This window comes from Uranotaenia lowii, chromosome 1, assembly GCF_029784155.1.
Source record: "Uranotaenia lowii strain MFRU-FL chromosome 1, ASM2978415v1, whole genome shotgun sequence".
Lineage (NCBI taxonomy): Eukaryota > Metazoa > Arthropoda > Insecta > Diptera > Culicidae > Uranotaenia > Uranotaenia lowii.
In genome coordinates this window covers 128,092,755-128,116,010 of record NC_073691.1, presented here as the reverse complement: position 1 = coordinate 128,116,010, position 23,256 = coordinate 128,092,755, and the positions used below count along the sequence as shown (strand labels likewise).

General features: G+C 36.0%; 1 protein-coding gene and 1 long non-coding RNA gene across 2 annotated transcripts; one reads left to right on the top strand and one right to left on the bottom strand.

Moving 5' to 3' along the window:
* Positions 1–6,165: 6,165 nt before the first annotated feature.
* On the bottom strand, positions 6,166–8,107 carry LOC129739962 (uncharacterized). Its single transcript, XR_008736036.1, has 3 exons — positions 7,910–8,107; positions 7,468–7,839; positions 6,166–7,203 (listed from the first exon to the last, which is right to left on the bottom strand). It is a non-coding gene; the product is annotated as an uncharacterized LOC129739962 (long non-coding RNA).
* Positions 8,108–15,093: 6,986 nt separating this feature from the next.
* On the top strand, positions 15,094–20,607 carry LOC129739943 (ionotropic receptor 40a). Its single transcript, XM_055731493.1, has 7 exons — positions 15,094–15,213; positions 15,298–15,899; positions 18,690–19,395; positions 19,454–19,594; positions 19,655–20,009; positions 20,072–20,289; positions 20,352–20,607. Exons 1-7 carry the CDS (start codon positions 15,150–15,152, stop codon positions 20,480–20,482), a joined length of 2,217 nt encoding a protein of 738 aa, XP_055587468.1. The 5' UTR covers positions 15,094–15,149; the 3' UTR covers positions 20,483–20,607.
* Positions 20,608–23,256: the final 2,649 nt, after the last annotated feature.

Below are 23,256 nucleotides of genomic sequence, written 5' to 3'. Positions count from 1 at the left end.
TACGCGTCCAAAAAAATATTTGCCTTATGCATATGAAAGCTGAAGTTAATGTCTACATCATGAAGCCAAGAAATATGTTTTTATTTTAATTTTTTTTAATGAAATGGTCATTAAAAGTTAAAAAAAAAGTGGTCTGTTTTATGTTTGGGGGTTTGGATTTAAATTGAGATAAAAGAATCGATGTTGCTTAGTATACAGTCTAACGTTGACTGGCTTTATTTTCAAAATTCATATTGCTGATCCACTCTTTTTTTCTATTTCTGCGATAGCTGATTTGGGCTCCCGTAGGGTACCACTGTAAAAAAAATTACAGTATTCAAAAAAATTGAGCATTGTTCTACATAAGGATTATTTATCGACTGAAATTAAATCGGATGAACAAGCGGAAAACATTGAAAGATGATTTAATAAAAAGTTGTCAAACAAACATGTATACCAAATATTATTATCGGATTATCTATTGTTTATAAAACAAAAAATTGTGTTTGACTTGAGCTTGGTCAATCAGCGGTCAAAATCACGGAAAAATGAATAATATAAAAACCTGTTTGCGATGGAGGCAATCAGCGGACAAATTCACGAAAAAAAAAATGAAAACCTGTAGTTGTTTAAATAAGTTTAGAGTTCGACGACACGGTAGCGATCATTCATTGAATGTTGGATTTCGTGCTATGTTTTGCAGTCGGAGTTATCCGTATAAAGCTTAACTGAAAAGCGGTTAGCGTGTAGAAAACCGTCAGATTTTATACTGATTTGACAGATCGCACAAATTTCGCAGTTATGAGTGCGCAGTCCTGGGGTTTTAACGCTCGTAATTAATTCAATCTCAATGAATACTAAGAATAATAATATTTCATTCCGATGACTTCATGTTTTGTTCTCTATTGCAACATAATGATTTGAAGATTGATTCAAGAATTTACTTCTTAACTTTTCAATGAAATTAGTGAGTAAGAGTGAATTTTTTAACTGTGTTTACTGCTCCGGCTAGCCTACCGCACGGAAGGCTACCGTCGCGCGATTAGAAATTTTCCCAGTAACCGCAATATCTTAATCGACGTCGCGGTGCCCGAACACGTTATGCTGTCGACACTCGTTCAACGAGTTTATCAAACACTATAGTTCTTCATCCTTCGAGTTCAAAATAAAATCATTGACAATTCAAATATTTTTTCTTAAGGTTAACACTTCATTTGTAATAGGATGAGTAGGTGTTGTCTAAACGACATCGCACGTGTTTTTTTTTCGGGTCTGTGAAAATTTTACTAAATATATAGTTTTAATAGTGATTTTTTGTTAAATTGTGCGAAAAAATGTTCAACGATTAGCTGGAGGACAACTGAAACACTGACCAGTGGAAGTGATTTAAACGGGCTTGAGGGAGGATAGTTTTATTAAATTTACTTTGTGCAGGTGGTTTGTTTTTTTTTTGCCCAACTGAAGTGATATTTTACAAGCTTCTCCGGAAAATGGGAGGTTGAGTGTTCCAAAAATGGTCCATGGTATTGAAAATTTGTGATTGTGGTATAAAAATGTGTTGAATTCGGCATTTATATGTTGATTTTTCAAAATTATGATCCCGTGTTATGATGGGCTGGGAAAGTAAATTCCTAAGTTTTAGCACCAGTCATACCAATCTCGGCATGCTGCGATAGAATAGGTTCGAAGCACTGTGAACAGCATAAAAATTACTAGAGCCTTTTTTGGTATAACAATAAGTACCCTTTCATTATAGGGGTACAAGAGTAAGTACATGGTAACAAGGTAAGATGGAAAACATCATTGAAAATGTAAAAATATTTATCTTTTGATTAAATATATTAAAAATAGCTTAACTCTATTATGGGGTTTCGTGGGGGGGTTGGACAGGACATCAAACGAACAGAATACTGATATACAATGGATTGTGGGTTCAAGCCAGCCGGAGTATCTCGGCAAATTTGGAATATTGAGTAGGTTACTTAGGTACCTTTTCAGGATTCTTTATTTGTTTCGAACAGTTTGAAGGGAGTAAGATGAGCCAAACCTGTCCCAAACCAGTGGTAACGGACCCCTTGATTGTGCTGCAATTATTGTTGATGAGTTAAGCATGAACAATATTTGAATTTGCGATTGAGACTTCCCGTACCGACACGGGTCGAAAGACCTATCAGCCACTGGTGGGTTCTCTTACATACATACATACATACAGGTTAACACTTCATTTGTAATACTTTTTGTTTGTTTAAGTTTTTGTTTTTACACTTGATGTTGATTATCGATGTCCTTGACGCTCTTCAACATTGCTTCCGAGATCGTTGAGCTGTCGTCTCCTTTTTATGCGCTCGGACCTTCTAACGTCTACAATGAAAGAATTAGGTTGGGATTGATATACCCCTGAAAATGGGGCGTCGGAATTGGTTTCTTCAGGAAACCCCAGAAAATCAGGTTCTTCTTCTTCTTCCTCATAACGTCTTTTCAAATTTACGACCTTTGTCAAAGAATTGCGTTGATATCTCACGTTAGTGCGTATTCTAAGTTGGTTACGATGTGCCGACAAAACATGGCCTTTCACGGAAATTTGAAAAATGTTCAGCGAACACCGTCTCACAAAAACCGCCTCCAACCATCTTTCAGCTTCTTTCTTATGATTACGATACCACATAAGATCACCTGATATTAAACTATCAAACCCATCAACAGTGCGTTTAACAGATCTTGTTTCAACATCTGTTTTTCTCTTCGGGGAAGCCAAATTGCATTTATAATGACTACTAGGGTTTATCAAGTCCAATAGCATCTTCGGTTTGTACAGACCCCGTTCGATTTTGGCAACACGTCCGTACATTTTGTGTTGCCAAAATCGAATGTTGCCAAAATCGAACGGTTTTTTTTTCATCTTTTTTTCAGTTATTTTTACAAAGTAACTATCATTATTATCAAAAACGTTATTATTAGTCATTTTTTTAATTTCTTCATCATATTTTTGATGCATTTTGCACTTTTCCTGTTTTATTTATAATGTTTGTTTTCTTTTGTCATATTTGATGTTTTTGTCATTCTTCATTTTTTTTTAGTTGTTATTTGTCATATTGAGCCTTTTGTTTGAATTTGTTTTTTAACTTTTTTGAATTTTTCATCTTTTTATCATTTTTGAGTACTTTATAAAATTTTGAAAAATCTTTGGTTTTTATTGTTACATTTTATCACCACTTTAGAACATAAAAACGAATTTATGGTGTTTGTTTGTTTGTTTGTTTTGTTTATTTTTATAGAGACTTTAAATTTAGAATTCATTCGCCTCTTAAAAATTTATGGTGTTTGTCTAAATCATGTTGGTCCTGTTATAACGAAAACTTGAAGGTAATGTTGTTTCTAAAAACCGTTCGATTTTGGCACATGTGCCAAAATCGGATGTTGCCAAAATCGAATGTTGCCAAAATCGAATGTTGCCAAAAACGAACGGGGTCTGTGTTGTCATTTATGTCATTTTATTCATTTTTGTCATTTTTGTCATTTTCGTCATTTTTGTCATTTTTGTCATTTCTGTCATTTCTGTCATTTTTGTCATTCTTGTCATTTTTGTCATTTTTGTCATTTTTGTCATTATTGTCATATTTGTCATTTTGGTCATTTTGGTCATTTTTGTCAATTTTGTCATTTTTAGTCATTTTTGGTCATTTCTGTCATTTTTGTCATTTTTGTCATTTTTGTCATTTTTGTCATTACATATTTGAATACATGCTCAGAGGGAAAAGTTCCACTCTTCGTTAAACAACTGTTGCGGTAGTTCATTAAAAAGTAGTTTATCCGGTCTTCCAAATCCAGACTCTTCGTATGAGAGTCTAGCAGAAATTTTTTAAAAACTTCTTTGACCGTACGAACCGTTCTCTCCGCCTGTCCGTTGCTCTCAGGGTGATATGGAGGGCTTTTTAGAACAACAATGCCCTGCTTTGACATAAACGAAACGAATTCAGTCGAATTGAATGGGGGCCCACCATCCGTCACCAATACGTCTGGTAAACCAAATCGAGCAAAAACATTTGTGAACTTTTTAATAACTTTTTTTGTATCAGTGCCATATTTCATATAATCGAGCTCTACCCATTTCGAATAGCTGTCTACAATAAGTAAGAAAACTTTTTCGCTAAAGTGAAAAAAGTCTGCGTGAATGCGACTAAATGGACGAGTAGTAGGAATCCATGACGTCGTCAAATGTTTCTTTGGAACAACTAAGGTTTGGCTACACACATTGCAGCTCTTCACGTGTTGTTCTATGTCAGCGTTGATGCCGAACCAGAAAACTGTTCTACGGGCAAGTTGCTTTATTTTCACTATTCCTGAGTGATTTACATGAAGCAACTGCAAGGTCTTGAATTGTAACGATTTTGGAACAACTATTCTGTTTCGGAAAATGAGGCAGCCAGAATGTAACTCAAAATCATGACCTTCGGCTCTTACATCTTGAAACTTTTTCTCCAAACGATCTGGCCAACCATTCTGAAGATAACTAATGATTTGTGTTAAGAAGGGATCTTTCGCTGTTTCAGATGCCATCACATTAAAATCAATAGGGACCTCATTCGTAAAATTTAAACTATTTATGAAAACTTTGTCAAGTTGTCTTGGAACTTCATGAGGAAGAGGAAATCGGGAGCAGAAATCTGCGTTCCCCATTTTGCTTGAAGGCCTGTAACGAATTTCATAGTCATAAATTGATAGTTCCATCAAATATCTTTGCAAACGTGTAACTATTATTGGGTTCTTTCCTTCTTTCCCAAACACTCCTAATAAAGGCTTGTGATCAGTGTAAATGACGAATTTCTTACCATACAGGTAGCGATGAAATTTTTTTATTCAACTTACAACTGCAAGCGCTTCAAGATGTAAATTCGGGTATTTCTTTTGGGAATCACTTAGGCTGAAAGATCTAAAATAAATTGGTTTTTCTTGACCTTCTACTTCATGAGCTAGCACTCCTCCAAGTCCATAGCTGCAAGCATCGGTCACCAGTATTAGAGGTTTTTTTGAATCAAAATATTCGAGCACTTGTGGTTTCAACAAATATTTCTTACATCTTTCAAACTGTGAATTGCAATTGTCATCCCAGACATACTTTGCATCTTTTTTAAGAAGATTGTAAAAACAATGTAATTTTGAAGAAAGATTCGGAATAAACTTTCCATAAAAATTTATCAACCCAAGAAAAGCTTTCAGTTCAGTCGTGTTTTTCGGAGGTTTGGCTTTTGCAATCGTATCGATTTTGTCTGGACATGGTTTTAAACCTTCTGCACTAATGATGTGCCCCAAAAAGGTGAGCTGGTTAACAAAAAATTTACATTTTTTAAGTTTCACCTTAATATTTGCTTCCTTGAGTCTATCTAGAACCAAAAATAATCTTGTTTTACATTCTTCTTTATTTCTGCCAGAAATAAGCACATCGTCAAGGTAAGCAGACACTCCATCCAATCCCTGCAGAATTCTTTCCATTACAGACTGGAAAATTGCTGTGGAAGAAGCGCTTCCCTGAGGAAGACGATTATACGTGTAAAGCCCTTTGATAGTATTTATTGTCATTATCTTTTTTGACCGGTTAGTTAACTCAAGTTGAGTGTAAGCTCCCGCTAAGTCTAGAGAACAAAATACTTTAGAATCCGACAAAGTAGCGAAAATGTCTTGAGCTAATGGAATCGGATAAGTGTTTGGTACAATTACCTTATTCACCGATACCTTACACAGTCTAAAACAAGACGAATATCATTGTCTTTTTTTATAACAGCCATGACCGGCGACGCCCATTCACTACACACTATTAATTTTTTGGTGTAAATTTATGTCAAAAAGGATGCACAAAAAAGAAGCATCACTTTTGACATAAGATTACACTGGAAAATACAGAAACGCTTGGAGACATAAAATTTCCGGCTATAATTGAAAAGCACATTCGACAAAATATTACATCATCAATGATGTTAGTTTACGTCAAGTAGGACGCACAAAAGCGTAGCATCGTTTTTGACATAATTTTAGATAATTGATGATATAATATTGCATCGTACATTCTAATATTTGAATACTTCTACACACTTTTATTTTTTTTGGTGTAAATTTATGTCAAATAGGATGCACAAAACTGAAGCATCATATTTGACATAAATTTACACCTTAGAATGACGGAAGCGCTTGAAGACATAAATTTTCGGGAACATAAAATTGAAGACACAACTTTTTGATGACATAAAATTCTTGGGATTTTATTTTCAAAGATGTTCAAAGAAGCTCAATAAAATCAAGGAGCCTTTTTTTTCGGCATTGAGCCCGTTCAAAAAGTGTATTTTTTGTGTCATTTACATATTCATTGAAAAAAAAAACTATCAAATCACACATAAAGGTAAGATTGTTTAGAATGGAGTCAATCGTTTAGATCTACAGCAATTACTATAAACTAATAAAGTTTGCGTTCATTTAGATGATGTTCTATTGTATCACAACTGGTTTTTGAAACTTGGTAAACTCACATTTAGAGTTCCTTAATATAACCAAGTTTTGCGTGTCTTACCATTTATTTTTTGTTTTGTTGATGATTATAATAGTTGAAGTGACTTCTAAGAATTAAGATGTACTTATCAAACTAATATTCATCTGCCTTAATTTTTTAGTATTAATGCCTTTACATAAAAATAAACTGGAAGTAACAACTTAGAGAGGCTATTCTGAATTAAAAGTATTTAAAGATATAAATTTTTTTATTTGTACATTTTTTGTACACCGTATCAGTCATAAATATGAAATCGTTTCTCTATAAATTTTAAAATCAATTCAAATTTTTAAGTGAGGTTATGAAGCCTTAAATATTTTGGCATTCATCATACCGAAAGCAACGAGAATTGATATCCTTCAATAGAATTTTTGAATCTTAAAATTCTTCTTTCTATTCATCACAAACATGCATATATCGTGCTTCTATATAATTTTTCTTTGAATTACTAACGATGCTAGTTCTCTGTAAATCAGTTTTTCTTGTCAGTGTTGGTCAGCATCTGCTCATCATCCTGGATATCGAAACTCCTCTTTATATCATATTGAACCGGAAAGGCTTCGGACAGCAAACCAATTCTTCTCTTCCATCGTATTGCTGATGTTCCGATATGTTGCAGAACAGGCTATCCTGCCGTCCGTTGACCATCTTTCATTTTGTGTTGGTCCTGATCATCAAAATTGATCCTATAAATTTCAAAATGTATCTTTTATAAAATGTTTTCTGCCGATGATCAACAAACATGAACTTTTTTTTATTTATTATTAAAAAGGGTCAGAAAACAGCGTACCGATAAGATAAAGAAAATTTAATTTTTTTATTGAACAAAATTTGTTTTGCGAGATAAAAATTAAACGAAAGCTCGAAAATCGATTGATTATTAAGAGAGATTGGACAGATTCACTATAGGAGTTTTTTTCAGCTTCTAATGGTATATGAAAGTTACTTACCTGAAGAGATAATTACAGAAATTCCTTACAAAAAACGCTGTTCTGAGTAAAGAATTCTGCCGGATCCACTGTTGTTGTTTCTTTACTGTTGTTGTGGTTTGTGGTTGTGGCGCGAATACTTCTTGAGTTCAGGCTATCGATTTCGTTTGCCACTGATTTCGCGGTAGGGTCACGATTAATGCCAGATGCTCCGTAAACGATATCGATGGTCGGCCATCTTCTTCCAGATCACTGCTGTTGTTCTTGCTGCTGATAGTTGATGCTTCCGGAAGAGCAACAAGCAGCCACACTCCACACACAGCCACACACAATATCTCGATTCTCGAACAATCCGATAAAGGCCATCCCGGTGACGAGCGAATTTTACCCGGCCTGATGGTTTGGACCAAATTAAAATTATCAAAATATATATGTATATTGATGAAAAACAATTTTTTCTTACCACATCTTGGAGGTCGTATACATCGGATCACAGCTAACACTGGAGAATCACCTTTCTCGCCTTCCCGGTTCCGCGGGTGTCTTTACAAACGCGACGGTATTTTACCAGGGTTGCACATTGTTGTTGTGCCGTTTTGTTTACATTCTCTCCTGTACCGCACCGCAGGAGAGACGGTGTAACCAGCGCCGCTGGTCCAGCGGTGTAATTGTAATGCCATATTCGTTTTCATCCTGGTGGTGCACCGGTAGTGCACCAAGTGCTGTCAAAACGTTTTTTTTATATGAAGATGACAGCAGTTGGTGCACAACCATCTTTCCACCAGATGAAAACGAATATGGCATAAGACTTTAGAAAAAAGAGAACAGCACCTTTTTACTGCCCGAGAGTCAGGATCATTCTGCTCAACAGATAGCTGAAATGTGTTTAAGTGAATGCTGTTTTATCTCGATGTAGCTAATCTTAATTAATTGCACAAACCTCAAATCCGTAAGAAAATCAAATCTGCAGCTCTATGTAAACTTACAAAACCTGAAACTTCTATTTCTCTCTATTTCTATTTATTCAATGTTACTTTCGGAGAATGCAGAAAAACAACTGAAAAATTGATTCGCGATCCGTAAATTCTCGGAAGTAAACAAACAAAAACTGGCTACATCAACTCGAATGATTTCTGCTTTCAAGTGAAAAATATGTAGGAAAATTTACATTTGAGTTGATGTGAAATTAGATCTTTGGATACATAATCAAACAAAATAGGTCTTCATGAGTTTAAATTTCGTTTGTTTTTGTTGATGTGTGTGTGGTTGCGTTCGTATTAACATAAAATTAAATCTTTTCATCAATAGATCAAAATAATTTTAGGTCTTGAAGCGTTTCTGGCACGTGTAAATTTAAAAAATTTTTGGTGTGTAGCTTTAATCGGAGTAATGATTCCGCTTTTCTCCAGTGAACTTAAATGCTCTATCACTCTTTCTCTTAACCTCAAAGGAACAGAATATGCTTTTTTTTAAAATAGGCCTCTCATCTTTTAGAACAAGATCGCCTTTGAAACCTTTAATTGGAATAGAACAGTCATTATTAAAAACGCAATCATATTTAAGTTTTAATTCAGAAATATCTATATCATTTTCGTTAATATCCTCAAAATGGTTTACGATTTCTGTACACATAAACTGTGTTCTCCAGTCATCATAAAAAACGTCAAGCCAATCTCTTCCAATTAACGGAACAATCATTTTTGCAACATCAAGAACAATCAAAAAAACATTTTTCATCAAACTATTTAGAAAAACCTTCACTTCAATGGTTCCCAAAATCGCTAATTTATTACCATCAACAACCGACAATCTCCGTTTGCATGGATTCAATTTCAAATCATCAAAATATTTTTTGAAAATTTCTTTACTGATCACCGAGACCGCAGACCCAGTATCTACTTCAATTCGGAAACCAACTCCATTTATTTTCGGTAAAACAAAAACAGGATCATTTACCTTTATTCCTTCAGTGATACTCATGCACTCCAGGTCGTCTTTCGAAATGCTTGAATCTTTAACCACACGCTTGAAGTTAGAGTTCGTGGCCACAGATTCGGTAGAATCTTCCATGAAGCGAATAGATTGTTGTGAGCGTTGACGTTCATAACAGTTTCGCCTAGTATGTCCTCGAATGTTGCAATAGCTACACAAAACGCCTCCTCGAACATTTCTCTCACCACGAGAACGACTGCGACTGCGGTTCCGAAATGTGTAACGATCCTGATCGTAACGGCCGCGATTTGGAAACCTTTCCCTCCTGTCGTTAAACAATTCTGCACTAACGTTCACACGCAAATCTGATTGCGATTCAACTCGCATCGCATTTTTAAGAGAATGTTCTCTGGCAATCAAAATACGTTCCACGTCTTCTAAGCTTGGATCTTCCATCTCAAACAATTTTTCGAAAGCTTTTCTGTCAGCCGCGCCGAACACCAGTCTATCTCTAATCAAGCTACTCTTGACTAACCCAAACATACAGCTTTCCGCTAGCAATTTCACGTCAAGTATGAAATCTTCCACAGGTTCATCCTTACCTTGATTCCTTTTATAAAATGCTTCGCGCTTCTGCATCAATCCACGGGTTTTATCAGAACGGCTTTTCAGTCGATTTATTATGTCGTCATACTCCAAAGTGCTGATTTCGACTCCGGGGTATAGCTTCTTAATTTCAGCAAAAACAGATGCACCACCGACCGTTATAAAAAGAGATTTCCGGTTAATAGCAGGTACGTTATTGTAGTCGAAAACGTACTGCAATCTCTCTGCGTAATCGGAAAAACTTGTTCCCGGAACGTAGGGCTCGACCGAACCAATGAAAGTGGACATCCTTCGCACTTCAATTTTTGCAAATGATCAACCTTCAATTCCCAAGCTCACGAGACGTACTCTCGATTTACAGCTTCTTCTTGAAACAGCTGATAGTAAATTACCAACACGAACAATGGCTACAATAGCAGCGAAATCAAACAATTGGTGTTTTAAAATGGCTGTTCTTCACTAAAAATGCCTACAACGGCACCAGAAAGCCTTACAAGTGATGCTTTTTTAAAACGTCCGCAAATCAAAACTTGCTTAAATTGTTTTACGTGATACTACACTGTCAGCAAAATCACTTCCGTTGGCTCAAATTTTCAACTTTCCCAAGCAAAGCACAGAAGTCCACAGCAGCAACAATAGCAACAGCACAAACAGCAGCAGCAGTAACGGCGATTTATGACTTCAAATTATTTACTTTTTGAAAGTGAAACTTATTTTTCTTTTTTTAATAGATTTATAATGCGCACGGGTTCTTAACAGCCTCGTCGCCACTTTTATGTTTGGGGATTTGGATTTAAATGGAGATAAAAGAATCGATGTTGCTTAGTACACAGTCTAACGTTGACTGGCTTTATTTTCAAAATTCATATCTTAATCGACGTCGCGGTGCCCGAACACGTTATGCTGTCGACACTCGTTCAACGAGTTTATCAAACACTATAGTCTGAAAAACCTACTTTTCATTAGATTGCTAGTTAAAACTGTTCAAGCGGTGGTAGAACTTTTGTAAAAATATCATTACAAATTTTATTCTAATTCTGACATTTTGTGGTCTTTAGATTTTCGATGCAACGAAAATTGAATTGACTGGAATTTTTCAAAGTTGACTACTTTGTGCGATTTTTTTCACAAGTTGAAATTTCATCTGTTTTTGTGGTCCACAGTCAGGTTGTACCTGGATTTTCAGTGCTTTTACTATGCTTGCTTGCACCAATAAAAAGTATATTCACTGGAAAGCAAATTGAATCTACACACTAAGATTGCAATTTCCCCCCTCAGGATAATGACTATCCGAATCACAGGGAAATTGCTTGATTTAAACGAAGTTCGAACGAAACCCCTCTCGAATCTCGGGGCGCTTCATTTCTTCTGAAATTCGCGATGAAATTCCTACGAACGTACAGGTGATCGCACAATCGTCCTGTATCACGGGAGAACCTCAGCTGTCAACCGTTTTTTGTCTCGCTTTTTATAAATAGTTTTTCTTTTTTGCCTTTGGCGGAAAGAAACGTAAAGTTTCCATTTGTGACGACAAAGCCCAAAGCAAACATCAAGGAAATCAGCGGCGAAATGTTGCTCTTACGGCCATTTAGGACACTTCCTCCAGACGAGCCATCCATCAGCCAAGGAAAAACAGTGAAAAAAGTGAGCCGTAAATTGTGTTGTCTTAAAAAAAAAAAGAAGTAATTCACTTGATACCACTATCGAAAATTCTTATTTGTTATCTATTTCATAGATGCGGCCAGGATTCAGCGGAAACATCGGTGATGCTGGTAGCCAGGCGGGAGGAACCTCTACGCCAAGGGATCTACCGGCCGTTGAAATTGGCCGTCGCAACATACTTTGTTGCACACCAAGTTTCAGGTATTTGTTGTCAGAATAAATAGTTACATGAAGAATTACATTCCATTGTTTTTTTTTCAGGCAATATACCGGAAGAATACAAACAGAATGCAGCAGCCATTTGATATTATTAAAAAAAATTCATCAATAAAAGTTCATTCAATTTTAACATGGGTTTTTTGTGCGAAATATATCCGTATTTTACATGTAAATTTTGAAAGAAAATAGTCTCGAGGCTACAGGATAATTTCGAAACCTTCCTGCAAACCACAGGAGAACATCGTTTCGACCCTACAGGTAATTTTGACAGTTGTTTTCCTGTAGTGATTTTCTGTCCCGAGATTTGTCCTGTAATTTCAGCTGTTGAAAATACAGGACGAAATCGTTCCGACCACAGGAGAAAAGATTAAGTGTGTACATTCTAGTGAGGTGCAACAATTCACGCTGTGAGATTTCACAAAAATATGAAAATTATAAACGTAAAATAATTCCTGAATTTCTAGAACCACAAGCAGCACGTCCAGCGTGTTTGTTTGCTCTCCGAGTAGGTACGGATGGGTGATTTGGTCAGAGAGCGAAGCCGACAGACGAAATAATGATGCCGAATGAAAAAAGTCTCGAAAAAGAGCTCTTTTTAGAATGCTTATAACTCACTCAAATTGGTTACTTTTATATACCTAGTGATTTATTAGAATCTCCTCTTTCGATTGACATACTTTTTATGTAGTGTTTTGAAAATTTGTAGTAACGTTTTTCTAATTTACTGAAAGCTGTCAGATTTCAACCAGTTTGGCCCACATTTTCAGCAGGTTGGTGTACAAATCTCGCACCCCTCACGTAGCCGCGGGAGAAGCAAATCCTTTAGCTCTCTTTTTGTCGCTCACCAAATCTACCACCCAACCCAGCCCAGGAGGAACTGATGCTGATAACGAAATGAATGCTTCATTGTTGTCGGTAGGTATTGCTTGAATCTATTTTGATATTCAGATTCAGATTGTAGATTTCAGATTTCCGATTTCAGATTCCAGATTTCAAATTTCAGAATTCAGAATTCAGATTTTCGATTTCAGATTTCCGATTCAGATTTCAGATTTCAGATTCATATTGCAGATTCAGATTTCAGATTCAGATTTCAGATTCAGATTCAGATTTCAGATTCAGATTTCAGATTCAGATTTCATATTCAGATTTCAGATTAAAGTTTTTGCTTGAAATTTCAGAATATTTATTACTTAAATCATAGATTTTGTTTCTCCTGCAGTAGACACTGCTTGAAATAAAAGAAAAGAACCATGATAATATTCCAAACAAATGTATCACTGAAGAATTCTAATGATAATATCTAAAAAGATTTAAGAAGTTTATTGCAATTTGGAGAAATAATCTTTCTCTATTTTAAAATCGAAACATTTACTACACAAAGAGGTAGGTGTCAGCATAAGCACAATCAATCAACAAACCACGCGGCGAGACGGCAGTTCCTGCTGCTGTTGGGTTGGGTGGTAGATTTGGTGAGTGACAAAAAAGTAAGCTAAAGGATTTTTTTCTCCCGCGGCTTCGTAAGGGGTGCGAGATTTGTACACCAACCTGCTGAAAATGTGGGCCAAACTGGTTGAAATCTGACAGCTTTCAGTAAATTCGAAAAACTTTCCTACCAATTTTCAAAACACCACACAAAAAGTATGCCCATCGAATGAGGAGATTCTAACGTGTTCAATTTGAGTTCAAATTTTAGAGAAATCACGCTAACAAAATCCCGTAAACCCACCGATACGAGAAGGAGTTTGAAAAATGTCAAAAAAGATGTGAGTTTCATTACAATATACTGAACAACTGAGATTTTTGAGGAACCATTTATGTTCTACGAAAATAATAATAAAGTTAACAAAAAAAATCTTAAATTTGAATTTACAGAATCGGTCCATTGGTAAGCGAGATACAGCAATGCAAAGCCAAAATTGGGTAGCTTTTTTGAAGTAAGAATTTTTTCTATTATCCGGGATAGCGGCCAAAACTTTCTTTGGACCACCAAAAAATTATACATCCATGAATAGATTTATTCTTGACAATTCCAAATATGTATTATAAAATCAGTGCAATTTTTGGAATCTGTCACAAGTTATAAGCATTCTAAAAAGAGCTCTTTTTCGAGACTTTTTTCATTCGGAATCAGCTACTGGTGATCTCGTAAAATATTTTGACTTATTTATTCGATATTGAGAAACAAGAATAAATTATCTATACAATGTATTAAAATTCATCGAATGCGGCCAGGGGAACTTACGCAAACTCTCGGGTCATATAGACCCGAACAGCCTAATTACGGATTTTTTTGAGGGAGCACTTCCGGTGGTCACAGACAGTTGTCTGGTAATACAGATTGTGTATTTCGTGATTCCCCAGGGAGGTTTTTAAAATCAAATTTTTGCGATTTTTTCTCGAAGAGTTATGATGATTTGAATGTGCGCTTCGGGTCATATTGACCCGATCGACTTTGGAAGGTTAAGCGGGCCATAGACTACACAAATGGCATGTGCAAATTCGATGATTCAACGACGATTGTTTGATTTATGCTCGCCCATACACGATACAAACAAATTTTGCGCAAACACAAACGATTGCTGGCGAAAACAGCAACAACAAAAAACCACCACAGAGGGTGGTTTGTACAAAATATTTCGATTCAAACCGTTTGAGCGCTCATTCAAGCAGTGCTATACACGATACAAATCGTGTTCACAGCGATAGAATGTCATTGAATTTCATCGAATTTGTACAAATGTGGTGTGTAGTCTATGGCCCGCTTTAAAGCCTAAAGGTATGAGCCGTTTCAAATAAAGAACTTACAGAAAAAAAATAAAATCCCAAATGCCAACCATGACTGCCAGTATCGCAAATTCATATCACAGGAAAGGGAAATGTTTTTCCCGGATCCAGAAAATACAAACAACATCCCTCCTAAGGAGAAATATTATATGCAGAAACTAGCAATTGATTGTGGGTGGGTTTAATTTAGTTCGAATTTAACAATTACAAAATTTGATGGCTATGAGTACTTATTCTTGTGTAAATTTAATAAACGTTAGTTCCATGCGATGAAAGCCTATCGGCTCGGTTTCATACGAATCCATCATTCGTGCCACAAAATTTCAACCTTCATGCTGTCCGTTACAATGACAGCTTCAACTGAAGTTCGCTTTATTATTTATGAAGTTATTAATCGGTTTACAATCACAATCGTTGTTCCGTTAGCTGGCAATTGCTGCTCGCCACTCGTACTAAAGCTCGATGGAAACTCAACGAAGCTAAATAATTTTCGTGAAATGAAATTCTTAAACCATCTTTTACTACTTTTTCTCACAATAGGAAAGTGTGAAAATTTCCGCGGTAAAGTATCTTTTCACGATTTGATACGAATTTCATTTTAATGGAAAATTTATATACAATTTTGATTCCAATTGACGTTGGTAGGTTTTCATGATCATCTCACAGCACTACCTGATCAATCGAACAACACCGGAATGGTTCTGGGTATATCAGAAATGATCAACCTGTTGGCTCCGAAAACATTGGCAATTTTGGTGCTCAAAGGCACCAAAATCGATAAAATCGATCGTCTTACGATAATGATCCATCACAATAACATCCCAACCTGCATCTTTAAGAATCGTGAACGTTACTTTCAGTACATTGCAGAAAATCTCAAACTTTCAGTGGAAACGACGAGTTTGGTGTTTTGCCATCCGAAGGAAATGCTGAACGAGTTGATCGATCGCCACCTGGCGCACCGGCTCAGTTTGTACATGTTTTACTGGGGTGCTGCCAAGGTGCCCCAAGACTTGGACCCTTCTTTGATGCGAGAACCACTGCGAGTGTCGGTGATTACCAGCCCACGGAAGAATGTGTTTCGTATCTTTTACAACCAAGCAAAACCAAACAATAGGGGACTACTTCTAAGCGCAAACTGGTTCGATGGGAATGATATGACCTTCCAGAAGACGCCATTGCTGCCCACTCCCACAGATGTTTACAAAAATTTCGAAGGCCGTGTCTTCACTATTCCTGTTATCCATGTAAGTAAACATGCAATATTTTCGTTAATGATCTTCCTATAAATTAACGCAAGAATGTCTCCAGCATTCTTCTAATTTGGTCGTACAGGACTTCATCGCGATGATGACTTTCTTAGTTTTCAGGATTTTGTAAGTTCTAGGAAATAGGGAGAATTCACCCTTCAACCGCATCTCGTTACATTTGTCAATCAAATCTGCTCAGATAGTCCGAGAAAGCCACAATATAGCCACAATGGCTGATATGAATAAAGCTCTAGTAATTGCTTTTGCTATTTTCGAGCAGTTTTGTGAGCCAAATACTTCGAATGGCATGCATATTTTCAATCCGGAGCTTGTTGAAAGTAAATGTCCTACTCTGCTTTTTCATATCCAGATGAGCAAATGCTTTCAAATTTTGCCGTTTAGTATCACAACACTTTTTTCCAGATGGAATAATTAGGTTTCATTGAAGCATCAATATATCGAGGCCTTCAGGATCAGAGATGTGCCAGTGCCAAAATCATCAATTTTGAGTAAAGTATGTCTAACGATTCTTCATGTTTCAATGTACATCTGGTGCAAAGCTAAGATTTTTTTTATAATTTTTTTTGAACACTTTTTTAATTGAATTAAAACTGCTCGAATTCGAAAAATATATGAAAAATCGAGCACATTCACCACAACTTTGAAGCGCCTCAATGGGTGGTATGAAAAAAACCTAGTAATTGCTTTTGCTAAACTAAATCGAGCAGTCGAGCAGTCGCTTAACCTATTCGAGACCGATTGCACACCGTGTGTGCAATGGAATTTTTGCGCCTTTGTCAGAACAATCTTTCATTATGAGTTTACTATTTCTCGGAAAAATAATATTTTTATACCAATGGAATCCTCAAATGTAAGCCAAATGTTTTTGATGAAAACCAAACGACCTAAAAGTTATCTAAGAGTAAAGTACTGTGAGTTCGAATGTCGTGAAAAGAGCTCCGTCTCGAATGGGTTAAAGCAATTGCTTCGGTTGTTATGAATAAAGTTTTTTTGACAGCTGTTTTCTCAGTCAGGAGCTTTTACTTTTAGAACAAGCTAGTTTGGTGTGAATAAAGCTCAAATCTGAAGCAATTGCTCGACAAATCTCCTAGCAATTGCTTTATTTTCTAAGCATGCTCGGTAGCAGACTTTTCCAATAAAAAAAATCTTTAATAACGTCATGAATTTATCAAATTAGCAATATTTCACTTCAAAACAATTCAAAAAGGCATTTTCAACATGGATAAAGAAAATTCGAAGTGATAACCCAACTTTTTTCATATTCCTGTCGTTGTATAAAATCATTCGTCTAAGATAAAATTAAACAAATCAATTAGTAAATATTTCAAATTTTAAAAAATCCGGCTATAGTGGAAGAAGTCCCAATTGGCTGAAAGTAAGAAATAAATTGTAATAATTTAAAATATTATACAGATCTATCATTTTTATATAATTTTGTTATAATCCTAAGATTTAAAAAAAATCTAAATTAAAATGCGCGCCTATTGCTATTTTGTTTATACATCGGATTATCCCGATCCGAATACATGTGGAAGAGCTTATGATAAATATTAAAGTTAGGCAATTTTTTGTTTGACAATATTCGAATATGTTTTCATTTTTCTTTAAACATCAACATACGAGCACGCATTTACCCAAAAAAATCCGGGCGTTCTTACACCCACCAACCGCTTCGTCGACTTCAAGGCTACTTTAGCCGTACTTTTCAATTTTCTGATCGTCTTCTTTCATTTTACTTTAGAATACTTCAGATTCTGCTGGTTGGATAGCTCTATTTTTCGAAGCAAAAGCTATGTTCTAAGACTTTAGTACACATCCGCTAAGCAAAGGTTTATTCATACCAAACTAAGAAAATGCTTTGGATTTTTGCTTTGATTGATTTCGAGCTAAGTAAAAGCTATCGAAGCAATTGCTAAACCTTATTCATACCACTAAATACCTAAAGCTTAGTTCATTTAGAAATGGAACTGTTACGAATGCGTGTATAAAAAAACCAGTCGTTTGATCGAAATACTTTCTTTGAAAGAAACAAAAGTAAGGTTATACAAGAAAAAATTTGAAAAAAAATATTTATCGTTTTTTTTTTTGTAAGAAACATTTTTACTTTATTCTTGGTACCAATTTCCCATCGGCCGGCGCACACTTTTTTCAGTCATGTTATTGATCAGTTTTTCCCACTTATACTTCGTCAAATCTGTATTTTGGATGGTTGCTTCCTTCTCCTTCAATTTCCGCTTATATAGCCCAAAACTCCTTTAAAAAAATATCTTCTTTTTCTTTAAACAAGAAGTGTTAAGCTAAATAAGCAATTGTAAAAACAAAAAAAATCATTCTCTTGATCCCACACATTTTTATTCGTTTTACCCAAAAAAAAACATTTCGATAGAAATTTAAAAAAAAAGGTGTATTTTATTTCCAATCAAACGATAAGTTTAAAATGAAATTTTTATTAGTTTTTGTCAAAATCTTATCGCTTTCACAAAATATTTTTCTGTGTGGTGAATAGGGAAGGATTTTCTGTGTAAACTTCCGTCGACTAGTTCTCTCGGATCCGCTCGGCGTTGAAGCGTTGGTCATCGGGCTCATTACATTCCACCGCAAAGCTTGGTTTACTCGGCAGTCAATCGTCCCAGTTAAGATTCTATCCATCGTGATGATGGGAAAAAGTATCGCAGCCTTGGAAATGTCTCTTCTATTATACTCCAACTTGAACGCGTCTCTGCCTGTAGTGCTTATCTAGATATGTATTTTATTTACACCCCACAGAAACCACCGTGGCATTTTGTGAAGTATGTCAAATTAAACGAATCCGAAAACACCACCGATCCGGACTTACGCTTCGTTTGTAATAATTACAGCGAAAGTTATGAATCTTTGTTCGACGTAACTGGTGGTCGAGATCACAACCTCATGCAGCTTATAGCAAACCGTATGAATTTCAGCTTCAAATATGTCGAACCGGAAGACAAAATACAAGGTTTGATTTCCGCTAACGATGGTAACGCTAGTTTCACTGGTGCCATAGGAATGTTGCAGCGCCGAGAGGTGGATTTATTCCTCGGAGACGTAGCCATTACTTGGGAACGGATGCAGGCTGTAGAATTCTCTTTTTTCACTCTAGCAGATTCGGCTGCTTTCGTAACACACGCTCCAAGAAAGTTGAATGAAGCATTGGCCTTGGTCAGGCCTTTCCAGCTAACCGTATGGCCTTTGGTTCTGTTGACAATCTGTATGTCGGGGCCAGTACTCTACATGATCATAGCTCTACCATACCGTCTTGAGGAGTGGGTAAAGGTTAATCTAAGCAAAACGAAGAAACTTCGGATATTAACAGGACCATCGTTTTATCACATGCAATATATAAGAGAAATGAACTATGGAATACCTGTACGCTCTGAAATAGCTGGAGCTCCAAAGCATCCGAGTTTAGATCGCTGTGTTTGGTATACGATAAACGTCTACCTCAGGCAATGTAATAATTCGTTTTAACAAACTATATAACAATTAATGACATATATCTCCAATTGCAGCTGCATCCATTCCGTACAATGGCCATGTCGCCAGGTTCTTCTCTATACTTTTGTGGCTGTGCGCAACTTACGTTCTTGGTGACGTTTACTCAGCGCAACTTACTTCGCAGTTAGCTCGACCTGCCTTGGAAAGTCCCATAAGTAGGTGTAAGAACATGTTTATCAATGATACCTGATTAAGAAATTGTACTTATTGCTCAGACACGTTAGAACAATTGGAGATTGTCATGATGGCTAGCGATTATCAGTTGCTGGTAGAACGGCAAAGCGCTTTCCAGGCTGCCTTGGTAAACAGCACCGGTATATTAAACCGATTGTATCGCATAACCCAACGTCAATCGCACAACGAATCTTATTTGGTGTCCTCAGTTGAAGAAGGAGTCCGCATCTTGTTGAGGAATTCTAAACGAGCAGTCTTTGGAGGACGCGAAACCTTGTATTTCAATACAAAGCGCTACGGAGCCTATCGCTTTCAAATGAGTCATTCGGTTTACACCAGATATTCAGCCGTTGCCGTGCAGTTTGGGTCTCCGTTTTTGGACAGTTTGAATGAAGTGTACGCTCGGGTTTGGCTTTTTCTTATTACTTTCTTACTAATGTTCAAGATTTTGTTTGTAGCATCATGAGACTGTTTGAGGCGGGTATTATAGAACGCATAACTGTTGCTGAGTACGAGCGAATGTTTGGTAGCCAATTTGGTCCAGATTTGGATGGAATGGATTTGGAAGGCGCAAAGACCAAAAAGTCGTCAGAGAGTAACGAAAAGCTTCAACCGATGAATTTACGTATGTTGCAGGGAGCATTCTTGGCGCTTGCTTTTGGACATTCACTTGGAAGTAAGCACGTTAACAATGTGGGGTATATTTTAAAACGTTTACTCAGTTATTTCACTTTTTAGTTTTTGTATTGCTGCTAGAAAATAAAAGGCTTTTCGTGCATGTAATATGTTGTACAGGAACTTTTTATCGCGTGGGTTCATTATGTCGTGCGTTGCGTCGATTGATGGACAAATTTCTTCATGACTACTAGACTTTAATCACTGATGAGCTGATGAAACATTGGACACCATTCCCATGAACCAGCATCTCAATAATTCATATTTATACCAGTGATGGCGCTAGTTGACTAGAATGAGAGCGCACAAGACCTTAAAATTTCGGGAATGGTGAATAACAATAAATTAAATTACATTATTTTTTTCGTTTTTCACTTTTTTGATGACAATAACAAGTGATGAAGCTATGAACTTCAAATCAACTAACAGGGATTATGATACAAGAATCTGGAAACAAATGATATTGTTTTCTCAAAACACTATGCATACACTCACCTACCTAAATACCTACATAAACCTAAGGGTCCGGCGCCGATTGACCGACGCATACACAACAAATTTTTTTTTATTGGTTTTTATCTCGCTGGTAGCAAAATTTACAGCAATATAAATTGCTGATCAGAAAATTGCTAGAAACTCCATTGCTAGAAAATCAGCAATCTTCAGTGCTGGAAATCCAGCATTCTCAATTATGATATTTCCATCTACACTGCTTGCCGGTTCTATCTAGACTGAGGCTATGCTTTCGCCTATGCTCGCTAAGGCTATGTTCTCTTTACTTTTGCTGTTTACCTCCTTCGTCAGGATACCACATCCTCCGCTTGCACATAAAGCTGCCTTATTGCATTCAGTCCTTTGTTCGAAATCCTTCTCTGCTACGCTTAATTAATGAATCTGTTTTTACATTGTTATTGTCAATTGCATGAATTTTTAGACTATTGAGAGAATCTGATTTAACAGATAACAATTCCGCACTCACTAACACCATCACATTCTTTATATAAACTATCATGTGCTAAAAGTTGAAAAGGGACTATATGGAAAAAGGACCAACATCAGAGTTCAGTTACTTCAAATTATTTCTACCAAAAAATCAACTTTCATACGCACCGTTGCCGTCAACAAACTGCGCAGATTGCTCCTATTTAGACCCCCGTACAAATAATTTGCGCGCAGTAAAATCTGCTCTCTGACCTATACATAGACAATGACACATATCGATAATCTTTACATCTTTGGATAAAATTGAATTAAAAACAATTGCGACTGGTGTGTCAGTAAAAATTGTGAGGGAATCCATAATTTTTTGGCTTATTTTTCGGTAATTCGAAATACGCCCTAAATGCATGATTTATTTGTTCCACTTACATTCTTGTACCCGAATGTACAGAATGCAATCTGTTTTCTGTTCGTTTCTTTTCATTTGTTGATCGGTAAATTTTCGTTATTAAACTCCTTGGTTCGCATTTCATAATAATTTTCGCCAAAACAATAACGATTATGCCGTTTGGAAATGTGATTCGAAAATCAGAAGCGAGCAACGGCTGATTTGAAAAACTGACACATGTTGCCTATGTGTGCGTCAGTGCGAAAATATTTCTGCGTGGAAATTATTTGCACAGGAGTCTAAATAGGTGCAATTTCCGCAATATCTATAAATTGAAATGTTTTCTCTATTCTGCATTCTCCTCCACTATGTCATTTTCCTCCTTTATTTTCTTTTCAAAGCTTTAGGTGATGATTTTCACTTTCAACTATTTCTCCCGATTGTTCCATTGTTATTTCCATCGATTTTATACATTATCTTTCTCTTTCCGTTTTCTTTTTCTTCCTTTTTTCATTATCTTTCTTTTTGAATTATACTCTTCTCATCATCTTCCTCTCCATAATCTTTTTTCATTCAACTTGCTTGACATCTTTCTTTCCATAATCTTAACTCGAACTAGTGTTTCGTTCCATTAATTTGCGCCGTGGGCCAATCCCGACTGCAAATATCTACAAACCTAATAACCTCTAATAACACTACCTTGGGCCTAACCCTGACTAGTGTTCTCAATTCTTTCTTGCACCATTAAATCTCGCACACTACCTTGCTCACACATCTCTCACGTGCTGCACACCATCCCCACCAGCCCCTGTCATTACATCGCGCAACCAGCGCACCGTGGTCCAAAAGGGCCTGAAATGGAACTTTTTTCCTGGTGACTTTGTCTTTCATTTTAGCTATTAGATGTCCTCAGAACATTTACTAGTAAGATTGTTTCCCATAACGTGAAAGTATCAAAAATAAGTCACAGCCTACTACGATAAAAATAAAAACACTAACTCTTTTGTTTGAAGAGATAGAGACCAAATTTGTTCTACAAAGTTGTAGATATCATCAAAATATGAAACTTTGCTGAAATAACAAGAGCTTTATCTCTATTCAGTGCAGAGTTATAAAGCTTTTAGTTCAAAACATACTTAAAATTTGTTTTTTGTACTTAACTATTGTAAATTTTGAACTTACATAAATATGATGTTCATAACATTTATTGCGATACTCAATACGCACATTTTGCACTAGATCTTAAGTCTCTACGACCTTGTCTTCCGAAGTTATCGCTATTTCAAATTTTATTTTTGCTTAAATTCACGAATTTCTAGGGTAAAATGGGGCAAGTGGATCCAAAAACTAAATACCACATCTTGAAGTATAATTCAAGTACTACCAACAAAGCCAAAAACTACTTGTCTCCACGCGCCCGTTTTTGAGTACGGTCGGCATAAATTTGTTGAATTCTTAGATTTTAACGAGAAAATAGAGTTTTTTTGTCATCGTTGAAATAAAAACATGCCTAAAATGCACATAACTTTATCAGTTTTCAACTGAAATCATCAAATAGCACATCAAAACGCATTGAAATTTTATCACCTTTTCAAATTTAATATTTAAAAAAAAAATTAACAAGAAGCATTTCCTGTTATA

Excerpts from the sequence above, each read along its gene's own strand:
- LOC129739943 (XM_055731493.1), top strand. The coding sequence starts at position 15,150 with ATGAAATTCTTAAACCATCTTTTACTACTTTTTCTCACAATAGGAAAG. Across the intron at positions 15,900-18,689 it reads TCACTATTCCTGTTATCCAT|AAACCACCGTGGCATTTTGT; the intron begins GTAAGTAAACAT and ends TACACCCCACAG. Across the intron at positions 20,010-20,071 it reads TTGGACAGTTTGAATGAAGT|CATCATGAGACTGTTTGAGG; the intron begins GTACGCTCGGGT and ends TTTTGTTTGTAG.